The 13,477-nt window shown below is 47.3% G+C and overlaps 1 protein-coding gene across 1 annotated transcript; it reads left to right on the plus strand.

Annotated features, from left to right (window-relative positions):
* The first annotated feature begins 1,107 nt into the window (after window positions 1-1,107).
* LOC114630609 (apolipoprotein L2-like) lies at window positions 1,108-8,311 on the plus strand. The gene is made up of 4 exons (XM_028778852.1): window positions 1,108-1,120; window positions 3,340-3,466; window positions 4,476-4,580; window positions 6,952-8,311. The coding sequence occupies exons 1-4, from the start codon at window positions 1,108-1,110 to the stop codon at window positions 7,880-7,882; spliced, it is 1,176 nt and encodes a 391-aa protein (XP_028634685.1). The 3' UTR covers window positions 7,883-8,311.
* Window positions 8,312-13,477: the final 5,166 nt, after the last annotated feature.

Consider the following 13,477-nt stretch of genomic DNA (forward strand, 5'->3'; position numbering starts at 1 on the left):
ATGACAAGTGAAATGATAAAAGATGTCATTTTTAAAACACAATTCCATCTGTTTAGGCGGTGGGTGGGGTCCAACAATTGGGGAGGGAGGCTCTTTTGGCCTTTATGGTGCTATCAGGGATGAGTGTTTTTACAAACCAGTCATAGCTGTCTGGGAATGCTTGATTGCCCCCAAAATATGGCACTTTATCTCTCTAAGGATGTGTGTTTTTTTTCTGCTTCTCCCAAGGACAGGGGCCACCTGTACTGGGGAATGCCTAGCTATCCATCAGAGGGGGCTGGGAGTTGTGGCTGTTTATCTGTTCTCAGGCTAGCATTTGCTTTTCCTGGGAGGGGGTTTTCATTAAAGAGTGCTATTGGAATGGAGATTGCTCCAGGCTGTGGCTCCTTGTGAGGGAGAGGGAGTGCTGAGGTGAGGGGATGCTGAGGCTGACTGCCCAGCCTCTTCATCCATTGTCCCATTTAGACCATGGGAAGGGAAGCTCCAGCCTGGGCTTTCAGCTGGTCAGGAGCAGGCAGGAGACTCACCTGCACTTCCCATCTGGGGGCCAGCTCATCAGAAAAGCTCACATGTGACTGACCAGCAGGAAGGTTCACAGAACACAGCAAGACCAAGGGTGACACTGGGAGGAGGATACATGGTGTGTGTGTGTGTGTGTGTGTGTGTGTGTGTGTGTGTGTGTGTGTATGTGTGTATGTGTGTTAGCCACCTGCAGATGGCTACCAGAACATTCCCCTCCATCTCTCTTTCTATGTGCAAAGCTTGTTCTTTTCTCTACAGCTGTGTCCTCAGCTAATGCCTTCTCCATTGTCCCCAATAGGACAGCAGTCTTCCACCTTGCTAGGGAGAGAGCAGCATGGCTGGGGTCACAAGACCGACTTCATTAAATAGCAGTGACAGAGCCCAGGGGAACAGAAAAACTGAGGGCCAAGTTCTTTTGGTCCTTGGCAGCCACTGTTGAAAGAACTGTGTGTCCCAGATCCCTGATCACTAAGCTGACCCCATTCTTTCTCACAGGGTGCCTTTTCCTCCTGTAGCCTGGACATCTAGTGAGCTGTAAGAACACCTGTCAAGTCCTCTGCCTGACACCTAGACCTAGCAGCTGTCATGGGCACCCCAGGTAAGCAGTCTTGGTCCCCACTCCTAAACATGGCCTACAACTGCCAGAGCCTTTGTGCTGAGTGCCTGCTGGGGAGTCAAAGATATAGATGAGAACCCCAAGGGAGCACAGAGAGTGTCCCAGTCTTGGGTGGCAGTGGCTCCCCTTCCTCACTTTGTATTGAATAAATTCCCAGAAGTCATTTCCTCAATACCCAGCCTGAAAATACGGAAGCCAGGAAGAGAGGGAGGGGAGGAGGGAGAAGAGGAGGGAGGGAATAGGAGGTAGGAGTGGTATCTTAGGGTTTCCATTGATGTGAAGAGACACCATGACCAAGGCAAATCTTATACAATACATTTAATTGGGGCTGGCTTACAGTCTTAGGTGTATAGTCCATTATCATCACGGCAAAAAGCATGGCAGCTTGTAGACAGACATGGTGCTGGAGGAGCTGAGAGCTCTTGATCTGAAGGCAGCCAGGAAGATTCTGTCTTCCACAGCCCTCCAGTAGGAGGCTCTCTTCCATACCAGCCTGGAGAGTGAGCATAGAACCTCAGAGCCCACCTACACAGTGACTCACTTCCTCCACCAAGGCCACGCCTACTCCAACAGGGTCACATTTCCTAATAGTGCTGCCTTCCATTGGGCAAGCGTATTCCAACCACTGTGGTGTAGACTGGAGGCAACCTGCTCCAGATCCAGGCGTCTTCAAACTCACAGGGATCCCCTTGCCTCAGCATCCCAAGCTAAAGGCATCTAGCACCTTGCAGGACTCCATGTCATGCTTTAAATTCTTCTTTCTGTTAGCTCTATAGACCGTTCATTCATTCATTCATTCATTCATTTACTGTAATTACTTTTTAAAGTTTGTGTGACTCACTTTTATCGCTGTTGTACTAATGAAGACAGATTTATTTTGCTTACTATGTAGCATGATCAGTCCATTCAGGAATGCAGAGAGGCAGGCAGGAAGGGTGGGCAGTTCACATCATGGCAGACAAAAATAGACAAAGCAGTAACAAAAATGGCCAAGACAAGACATTGCCCATACACCCCTAAGATACACCCCCATTGCCCTCCAGACTCCGGCAGGGCCCTCTTCCTATGGTGCCTCCACTCAGTCTGTGAACCTCTCATTAGCTTAGACATTGTCATCTGATAGATAGATAGATGGATGGATGGATAGATAGATAGATAGATAGATAGATAGATAGATAGATAGATAAGCACCCTTACAACCCCCAGATAAGGGCTACTGAATTCCCAGATATTTATTAATCCAGTGGAGTTGAAACTCTGGGTTAAAAACTGACCATTCCTGTGTTGAAGGTCACATTTGGGGCTGGAGAATGGCTCAGTGGCTAAGAGCACCTGCTGCTCCTGCAGAGGACCTGGGTTCAGTTCCCAACACCCACATCAGGCTCACAACAGTCTGTAAACTGCCACTCCAGGGATCCAATGGGCTCCATGGGCACTGGGCATACACATGGTGCATGCACGTAAACGCAGGCAAACATTCATATATACAAAATGAAAATAAGTAAAAAGATGTAAACCCAAAACAAGAGCCAACACCAGGCACACAGTAAACGGAAGCCATCACTGGGATTTCCCCTCTTCCCGGGGCTGAAGTGTTCACTTCCTCATTGTTCTAAGCTGAAAAAGATACAAACCCCTGCAAAGTTCCAGGACACCTTCTGGCTTCATTAGTCTCCTCAGGATGTCATCGAGAATGTCACTGGGCAGGTGGCCTATAAAGAAAGGATCTCTTCTCTCAGTGCTCTGGAATCTGACAACCACAATCAAAGTACAGCAGGTTGGCCCTGGAGAGCACTTTCTTTATGCTTGGCAGGGAGCTCCCAAGTCCTGTCTGTGTGCCTGGACAGAGGGACAGGGGTGGGGAAAGAGAAAACAGACAAGAGGAAGAAAGAGAATAAGGGAGAAGGGAGGGCAGTTCCATCCTGTTTCTGTAAGGGTGCTAACAGGATGGGTCAGGAGCTCACTCACACCCTCACTTAATTTCAATACTTTTCTCCTTAAAGGTTCTGTCTCCAAATACATTCGCCAGGCTTAGGGATTTTACCAGTGAGTTTAAGGACACACTCAGCCCCGACCACTGGTGACACTATTAAAATACTCCATGTGGCAAGTGCTCAGACACACAATTAACCAGCGTGTCCCTGACCCATTCAAACTCTTGTGCACAGTCCTCTAACCATATATGTTCTCTTCCCATCTAGAGAGAGAATGCTTCGTTGAGACTGTGTTTAACTACCTCCTGGATTCGAGGAGCCTAGAAAACCTGCAATTCCTGCTGGCAGAAGAGGAAACTTGGAAACAGTTCGTGGCAGGAGTTGATTTGTCCAGGTCACTCCCCTAGGGGGCACTAGCAGAACAAGAGCCTGCTTATTAGCTTTTCACATGCAGGAGTACACTCTCCAGGCAGGCCAAGTAGTTAGGGTTAAGGTGTCCCTTCACAGAAACCATTTCCTCCTTACTCCCTTCAGGGAGCAGCCTTTGGTTGAAGGGAGAGGGCAGCACTCACAGGTGACGAGATTGTTCTTAATATTGCTGCTCCTGTAGATGGATTGAGTTATTTCTATCCCCAGCTAGATTCCAAATGAATGAGACACAGACTATGACTGATTGATTGATTGATTGATTGATTGACTGATGGCCAGAGGATTACCTCTATCTATATCACTAATGGCTAAACTGGCCCAACTATGTTCCCCAAATACTTGCTGTTGGGGTTTTCCTGGGTTATTTCCCCTCCAACAGTCTGTTCTCGGAGCCCCTGGTACACCACATCGAATGAAGACCTCCTGATCTCCGTCTTCTCCCTCCTTGAGTTCCTTCTCAACCCTCTCACTATCCTTCTCCTGATTCCCACCTTTGACTGCCTGCCCAGTAACTCAAACCTTCAATTCTCCCCAGGAATTGGCTGTCACTACTTGTTGTTGTTGTTTTTTTTAACCAATAGTTTTACATTTGGGAGCAAAGTTTACACAACAAAGGCTGGTGTCGTAGAAATCTCCTTGTCCAGGGGCAGCTAGATCTTGGGTTCCAGAATTTAGCATTTGAATCACAGCAGCAGATGAACTCCCCCTCCCCCCATACACACACACAACACTCCTGTATGAGAAAAACAAGATGATGTCTGTAGGGGTTTCAGAATAAAGCCAGTGTAAGGTAGGAGGCCAGCACGTAATAGTAGTTCATAGTAGGTGTTCATCAAAAGTTAGCTTTTTAAAAAAGTTTTGTGTGTGTGTGTGTGTGTGTGTGTGTGTGTGTGTGTGTGTGTGTGTGGTTTTTGCATGTGGGTGAGTTTATTTTACAAGCAGTCTTCTATATCAGTCAGTCTCTCCTATTACAGGGAAGAGGAAGCTGTCTTGGGAGAAGCTCTTGCTGAGATCTTGGCAGATCCTGATGAAGAAGATGAAGAACAGCTCCAAAATGACCTGCAGGACAAGAATGAGAGGTGCTCAAAGACTCAGAGAGGCCTTTGTCTCTCTAGATGGGAAGGAAAAGAACGGGGTTAGAGGACTGTGCATAAGAGTCTGAATATTCAGGGACAAGCTGGTTAAGTGTGTGTCTGAGCACCTGTCACAGGACCCATTTTAATGATGTCACTAGTGTTAGGGACTGAGTTGTGTCCCTAAACTCATTGGTATAAGCACTAACCCTGGTGACTGTATTTGGAAATGGAGAATTTCAGACACACAGTATTGAAATTAAATGAGGGCAGTGTGAACTCCCTCACTTAAACACATAGTACATGGTACATCAGGCCAAGGAGGACACCAGATCCCCACAGCTGTGAGCCACCAAGTGTGGGTGCTGGGACCTGAACTCACTTGTTCTGCAAGAGAACCATGCATTCTAAATAAAGAAACTATCTCTCCAGCCACATTACAATAACAGTTGCCTTTATCTACCTGGAACTCATCACTGTGAGCAGACTGGCTGACCTGACTCTGCATCCCCAAACATCGGATGACAGGCCCAGGCCCAGCTTTCCTGGCTTTCCTATGAGGCCTCTGGAAGACTGAACTCAGATCCTCCTGTTTGTGTGACAAACACTTCACCAACTAAGTCACATCCTCAGGTCCATTCAAAGGCTTTAAGCAGAATCTTTGTTGTCCTCAGGACACAAGTGCTTCCCTGATGTAAGAGGTCACATGGAGTGTCACACACTAAGAAAGCTCCCGTGGGAGAGAACGATTATTCTGATATACATTACCACAGGCAGGAAGACACTGTTGAGGACTGCTGCTCCGTCTGTCAGTCCATTCAGCTGGAGACTTACAGCAGAAGAGCTGAGTGACAGGCAGTAGAGAGCAGAGAGTGGGGCCATTGTGAAGCTGACCTATGGGATTCCCCCTGAGGAAAGCCAAGGCCAAACCCAACAACGGCTGGACATGGAAACCTGATGGAGGTCGAGCATCAAAGGCAGGGTGTTCTCACAACCTGACTTAGGATTCTTGCCAAGTCTGTGCAGGGCAAGTGCAATATGCACAGGAAAGGCATAGTAAGCCAAAGTCCATCCATACTGGGGAAACAGTTTAGAAGACTTAAAGTTTTCTCAAGGAAAAAAAATCTTGTCAACCTAAGCTTCAATGTCAAGAAGTTTTTGGGCCTTCATCTAATACACAATCTCCATGAGTGACTGGGGTCTCCCTCCCTCCTGGAAGTCTGTGCTTTCATTGTGTCCTTCCTCTGAGGTCAGAGGTGACAGTAAAATCCCCCACCACACCTCACCTTTCTCGGGCTGAGAGTTACTTTATGGAAGTGCTTAGGAGCCTATGTGTTCTGACTCCTGAGATTTACTCCTGCTGAAACACTTTGCAGAGGTGCACTGAGATGCCTTGGGAAGGGGACCACCTGTGAATGGGGATTCCCCACATGTGAATGGGGATTCCCCACATGTGAATGGGGATTCCCCACAAGTGAATGGGAAATCTGATAGTGTTTATCTTCAGTCACAGCTGGACAGAAAATCTGTGTGCTATGTTTTGAATGGATGGATCTTGGCTGTGAGCTGTCCCATCAGCTCAAGACTACACACCACTGCAGGGCAAAAATATGTCCAGATTCAAAGAATGTCCTATATAAAGTTTCTCCCTTAGGGATGTGCAACTTGCAGAGTCTCACAGCACAAGGCTCCAGGCAAACATGGACACTCCTGGCCAGCAGGACAATGTAGGATACACAGGTCCTGTCCCAGCAGCTGAGATCAAAGGATTGTTGTTCTTACAATAGAGAACTCTTCATGGAACATTAATGTTCCCAAATTGAAGGGTTTTTTTCTTTTCTCTAAACTCACCTGTCTGTATTTAGAGTTCCTAGGGAGAAATGTCTTGGTAGTGATGACACTGACCTTGAGGGATGGCTCCCTTATTAAATCTCTGGCAATAAAAGGGTGTGCTGGAGGGGGAGGCAGGGGGCTCAGCAATGAGGAGCACAGGCTGCTCTTCCAGATGACTGAGTCAGTCAGTGCCCAGTCCCCTCATGACAGCTCAGGACTGTTGGAATTCCAGTCCTAGGGATCTGATGCCTTCCTTCTCTGCCCTCCACGGGCCCTAGAAGTGAATATGGTACACAAGCATACATGCAGGAGAAGCACTCATACACATAGATAAAAAATTAGAAGGACAATTATAGATGGTTTTGAACTCACTGTGTCCTTAGGAACTAAGAATGGTGACTTGTCACACATGCTCATCCCGGTAAGAAAGAGCTTTGGAGCTGTAACATTCTCCTCTGCTTCACATGAATGCCCTGTAGTTTCCACAGCACAGATCTTACTTCACAAGCTGCCTTCCACACTCAGCTCATCTCTCCTGTTACAGGAAAGAGGACGATGCCTTGAGTGAAGCCCCTGGTGAGACTGTAGCTGATGCTGATGCAGGAGATGAAGAGGAGCTATCTGATGCTGATGCAGAAGTTGAAGAGGAGCTAGCTGATGCTGATGCAGAAGATGAAGAGAAGATACAAAGTGACCTGTGGCACAAGCAAAGGTTCTTGGATGTTTATCCTCGGGTGAAACTGGAACTCGAGGAGCGCATCAGGAAGCTCCATGCCCTGGCAGACAAGGTTGACAAGGTGCACAGGGACTGCACCATCTCACAGGTGGTGGCCAGCTCTACCGCTGCTGTGTCTGGAGTGCTGACAATCCTTGGTCTGACTCTGGCACCTGTGACAGCAGGAGTCAGTCTGGCACTGTCAGCCACTGGCTTGGGGCTGGGGACAGCTGCAGCTGTGACTAGTGTTTCCACAAGCATTGTGGAAAAGGTAAGCGTGGTGTCTGCTGAGGCTGAAGCCAGCAAGCTGGTACCAACCAACAAAGACACAGTGAAGGAAATAAAAGACATTTTGGATCAGGGTGGCCCCAGACTTGTTTCCTTATCCAAGAATTCCTTCAAGAACCTGGAAAACATCAAGAAAAATATTCAGGCCATCAAACTGGCCAAAGCAAACCCTCACCTAGCAATTAATGCCAAGCGTCTCATGACAACAGGGATGATATCTGCCGGAAAGACTAAACAGGTGCAGAAAGCCTTTGGAGGTACAGCTCTGGCCATGAGGAAAGGAGCCCGGATCACGGGTGCAGCCACCGCAGGTATCTTCTTCCTGCTAGATGTGATCAAGCTTGTGGAAGACTCAAAGCATTTGCATGAGGGTGCTAAGTCAGAGTCTGCTGCAGAGCTCCGGCAACAAGCTTGGGACTTCGAGCAGAAGTTGCAAGAGCTCAAACAGGTTCATGACACCCTGATGCAGTGACCTCTTCCTCTTCAGTGCAGCTCAGAGGACTGGGGCCGGAGTGTGCTGGACAGAACCATGAACACATGGGAGCCCCTGACTGTATCCCCTTCACAGCAGTGTCTGCTAAAGGGAGGAGGCACATTAAGAGACAGGAAGCAAGAACACAAATGGGACAGTCTCATGATCTCTTACCAGACTCCAGCTCTTAGATCCAACAACTTCTCAACTTCCCAACTAAGAACCAAGCTCCCGAGCTGGGCCCCCATCCAAGTCCTGACTGAGCCACAGCACAGCTGCTCCTGAGCTATGCCCACCACACTGCTCCCAGCTGTGGCTCACCATCCTCACCGTCCACTGAGCTGTCAATCTTCCCACCGCTTGTTGATTGGTGGCACAAAGACCTTCTCCTCTTTTCTTCTTCTGCCTAATTGTGTGTTTTCCCAGATATTTCTCAATCTGACAATCAGACTCTGGATGTGAACATCATTTCCTGTCACTGGTTTTGTGTTATGTGGGTGCCATTGGTGAAGTGCTCAAGACTAGAAAGAGAGGACACTGGGAACATCAACTATCCAGTCATCACAAGTTCTTTGCCCAACATGCCACTGTGGATGCTAACAAAAGGTGACAGGATATGACTGGTGGGTCCTTCCTTTTATCTGCTACCAGACCCTTGGGAAAATCATATGCTTTAATGTCTACTGATTTTTAAAATCTGCTGTAATTGCATGAGCTCTGCCAAGATGAACAGGGAGGGCTACACTTGGTCCATACATGTTGAAGAATAAATTTCTGAGCACTGACCTAGGCTTGCTTTGTGTGCTTTCTTGCAAATGGTATTATGTGTTTTCTGGATTGTTGACTACAGACAGTTGATGATTCCCTCCCAGTTTTTATCATCTCCTCTTTTAAAAAGTGTTTTCTTTATTGTGGTTTAAGAGGCATGTTTGAGATTTCCACATGGGCCTTTTCTTTCTTCTTGTTGTACTTGTCTTCTGACTGCTGAGGCTCCCCTGAGGCTGCAGCACAGGGCGCAGTGTCCTCTGCACCACAGTAACCCAGGTGGCCTTCTTCTCATGTTCTGACCAATGGAGACTAAGAGATGACCTGTGCGGTTTCTAGGTCTTGTCCATTAGAGGAACGCTCTTGTGTTCCACAGTCCGTCTGTCCTCCCTGGATTGTGTGGCTAAGGGACAGCTTGATACAGAGTCAGCCCCTCCTGTGGTGCAGAGCAGGACAAGATGGCCTCCTGGATGAACCGGGTAGAAAGCTACCTACACCTAGAGCTGCCTAGCAGCTTACACCTCAGTGTTCAAGTTCCCTGAGTCCTCTCTCCTGTTGAGCCCAATGTGTGATACTAGTGAACCCTGTGCCGTCTGTTCAGAATCCATCCATTAACTAACCCAAGAGCTATCACCAGACGACACCCCTTCCTGGAACTTGACCCTGTTCTCTCTCCAGACTCTCAGTCTGGTCCTTTGGGATGTTGTTTACTTGAAACCCTGAGCCTTTGTCACTGAACTCTCCAAGACTCTCATGCCCCAGGAACCTCTACACCACAGCCCTTTAAATGAGCAACCACTGACTTTTCCAGTATTCAAATAGCTTCCTTCAGGCTGCAGTCCAGGGTCACCTCACCTCTATAGTCTGCCACCTGGGAACACACCTTCCTTCCCATAGAAGAGGATGAAAGCCATGGTGGGTGTTGGGGGAGAATCTGGACTGCCTATGTGACTTCTTGTCGCTGCCCACTCCAACCCACGGAAAGAAACAGCGACACATGGAGTTCTTCTTCCCAACGCAGTTTATTCAGGAACCCTTACATTCTTCAAAAAGCCCCCGAGCCTCTCCTCCACCGCCCTTAAATCCCTCTGCCTTCTCCAATCAGAGCCTGCCACGTGGGTGCATGTGATAGGACAGTGGGTATGGCAAGATCTGACGTTGCCCTACGTAGCAGATGGCCTGATTATGCATAGCAGTGAGCCTGGGCAATATTGCCTGTGGGCGTGGCTTCTTCAGGGGCGTATGAGGAAGTCAGGTGTTAGCTTCAGGTGCCATTTTGGAATGGCCACCACACCCACTTCCTACAATTCCCCCTTTTATTTAATTTTGGCAGAGAGAATGCCTGTCTTAGGCGGCCCCTTGCGACTATGCTCCTTACCCGTCATCGGGAGTCAAACAGCTCTGGTTTGGTCCCTGTCTTAGGTTGGTAACACATCCAAGGAGTCTTACTCGTCTCTGACTACTTCTCTAGCATGCCAAGCCACACTTGAGGAGATAGTCCCATCTCCATGGCTACAAACGCCTGCACTATCAAGGCCCGTTCTCTGCAGTGTTGTTTTCTCCTTTTGCACATACACCAACAGGCAAGGCCATTGATCAGTAATAGGCACAGGGCTAAAACTCCCAAACCCGCCCATTCCTTAAGGTGGGACATTGCTTGATGTATCCATTCAGTCAGTCCAGAGGCCAGGGAGTCATCCACTCTAATTGAACTAATATGAACAATCGACTTGAGAAGTTCTCTCATCTTCTTATCCAATTCCACAGACCAATTTCCTGAAAGATACTTGGAAATTTCCTTAGAAAGATTAGCAGCATGACTTACATTTTGATATGAAATAGAAGTAACACACAAGCCAGAATATTTCCATTGGCAACCTAATTGGGCCATCTCTATGTCAAAATCCCTCCTAGGCCCAATTAACGTCATAGCTGAAGGAGCTTCCACAAGCCAAGGAACATAACGAGGCATTCGGGCAACCATAGCAAAGGAAAATATAGAAACATTCCAACATGCAGCATAAAAGCAAGTACTATTATCACAACTCAAAAAACTAGCATTATAACTACCATTATATACAAAAAACACAAAGCAGGGCCATATGCATACCAGCGTGGGTAAAAAGGAAACATCTTGTCCTGGACTTAATAACTTTAGGTTGCAATATATGGAGAAAAGGTAAAAGCATTCTTCACAGCCCAAGTGACTCACTCATCTTGTCTATAGGATCTCAAGATCTACGTGCCAAACTTCAGGATTTCGTTTCTTTAACTCTTTCTCAAGCCTGTCTACTTCATCTCCTAGAGTATCAATAATGTTTTCTCCATGTTTAAGCGTAAAGGCTTCTAATTGTTCAGGAGTTTTCACTTCTTGAATTTCCTGCATCATTTGGTCAAAATCTTGCTTTTCCAAATATGATCTTGTAACAACTCGTTCATCTAAATCAACTTCTGTCTTAAATCTGACTTTGCCTAATCTCAGGTCTGTGGCTTTGACATTATGGATTGCCCTTACTGATGGGTCGCTCTCCAGGAGTGTACTTGGATCACGACTTTCTATGACATACTTGTAAAATGATGTGCCCTTGGCCTGTGCGCTCCTGCGAAGTTCATTTATGGCAACAAGAAGTGTCGCTCCTTCAAACACCAAAGATCCTGCTAAAATACAATATGCCCATAGAAGGGATTCCATTGGTTGAGGATGAAGCAATCCCATGACTCCATGATACCAAGAGAGTCCTGCGCCCATCATGAAAATACCAATACCACTAATCAATGAAGAAATATAGCGCATATTTGAAAAGCCATATGGGTGAGAAGAATCTGGTGTCTGAACAGACTTGCTGATGTCTAGTGCTAGCAAACCCTGGTTACAAGTATCAGATAATGAGTGTATAGCTTCTGAGAACATACTTGCTGAACCCCTATAAATCCAGGCAAGAAATTTAAAGAAGCAGTTTAAGCCACTAATGCAAATAGCAACCATCACCACTTTTCCTGGTTCCTTAAGAAACATTTGGAAACATTGAGCTCTAAGCTCCTTCCAAGCTTCTGGGAGCAACTTTGTAACGTTTCTTTTGTAATGGCCATAAAAGGCCGGGCCGTTTCTGCTGCTCGGGTCTGCAGGTCAGGGTCTAGCAAGAAAGAGAAACTGGGGATGGAGGAAGGGGAAGAAAAAAGGGGCGAGAGACACAGGAGATAGATACAAGACAGAGTCTGGTGGAGTCTCTTCAAGTCTCTTCTTTATTCTCCTCACTCTCCTCTATTCTCCTCACTCTTTCACTCTTATACTCCTCACTTTCCTCTTCAGAACTATCTCCATTTTCAGACTTTTGAGATCACTCTTCTTTTAACTGCTCTAGTGTACTGTTACCCTTTTCTAGCTCCTTGATGCGACTTGTACCAACCCTGGGAACCTTATAGTCTCTGAACCGAGAACTTTCCCTTGTCCCACTTATCTGGGAACTTTCTCTTGTCCCACTTACCTGGGAACTTTCCAGCTAGCTGCCCTGACTGCGATGAGTTCTGAAGTCCCCATTCGGGCCACCACTTGTCGCTGTCCACTCCGACCCGCGGAGAGAAACGGCGACACACGGAGTTCTTCTTCCCAACGCAGTTTATTCAGGAACCCTTACATTCTTCAAAAAGCCCCCGAGCCTCTCCTCCACCGCCCTTAAATCCCTCTGCCTTCTCCAATCAGAGCTTGCCACGTGGGTGCATGTGATAGGACAGTGGGTATGGCAAGATCTGACGTTGCCCTACGTAGCAGATGGCCTGATTATGCATAGGAGTGAGCCCAGGCAATATTGCCTGTGGGTGTGGCTTCTTCAGGGGCGTATGAGGAAGTCAGGTGTTAGCTTCAGGTGCCATTTTGGAATGGCCGCCACACCCGCTTCCTACAACTTCTCATAGATACAACATTACTATATGGGTGATGAAAGTATTCTAGTAAGAGCTTGACTATTTTCAAAACAGATACATTTGAAAAGAACTTAAAAGGAACTTAAGTTATGTAACAATGTATCTCAACTTTTAAGTGCTCTTAACAAGAACAAGGGCTGTGGAAAGAGAGCAGGAGATGCTCAGAGATGAGCAGAGGCCCCTGAAAGGGACAGAAGAGACGGCAAGTTGAGAGGGAGGGGAGTGCAGAGGAGAAGCAGCTGTGACCAGATCTGTCACTGACAGACACAAGTGACAGGCAACAAGGATTGTGCCTGCAGCTGCTGCCCCTGGACAGGTACTGCATTCATGTCGGGCTTTTTGAGGGTGTTCTGACATGTGAGAGAGACTAGGGGGTCCTCACCATGAACTGTGACTCCTCGGCCATGTAAAGGGAAGAAACAGCAATGTGCACAGCATTGCAGATGACCATCAAGGACATGTGCTTAGTCAAGCCAGAGCCACTGTAACGGGCTATTACATCTATGATTCCAGTTGTGAAATAAACTATTGAAATGGAGAAATTATGAATTCTGTAGAGCATTGGGTCATTGCCTTGGGACTAGAGAAGGCCCAGGATCCTGAAAAGTTAACCACAGGGTGTCACTTTGTGGAAATAGAAGGTTCATTACCTTGATTGTCACAGGGATTCTATGAACCCATAACTGTGGTAAACAATCAGGGACTACTGCACACACACAGAAATGAGTGCAGACAAAGCCAGTGGAATTTCGAGGTGTTCTGCGATCAGGCCCACTGGGCAGTCATGGCAAAGGAACACCGTTTACCATGTGGTAGCCAAGAAGCAACAGGGAGAAAGAGGAAGGAGACACAGCCAAGATGTGGTGTTTGATGGGGTGCTCCCAGTGACACAGTATCTGTAGTAAACCC

Source organism: Grammomys surdaster, unplaced genomic scaffold (genome assembly GCF_004785775.1).
Source record: "Grammomys surdaster isolate TR1022 unplaced genomic scaffold, NIH_TR_1.0 342, whole genome shotgun sequence".
Classification (NCBI taxonomy): Eukaryota; Metazoa; Chordata; class Mammalia; order Rodentia; family Muridae; genus Grammomys; species Grammomys surdaster.

What these genes read in the sequence shown, in the direction of transcription:
- LOC114630609 (XM_028778852.1), top strand. An exon ending in GCAGGAGTTGATTTGTCCAG is followed by an intron (nt 3,467 to 4,475) that starts GTCACTCCCCTA and finishes CTCCTATTACAG; the next exon opens with GGAAGAGGAAGCTGTCTTGG. An exon ending in CTGCAGGACAAGAATGAGAG is followed by an intron (nt 4,581 to 6,951) that starts GTGCTCAAAGAC and finishes CTCCTGTTACAG; the next exon opens with GAAAGAGGACGATGCCTTGA.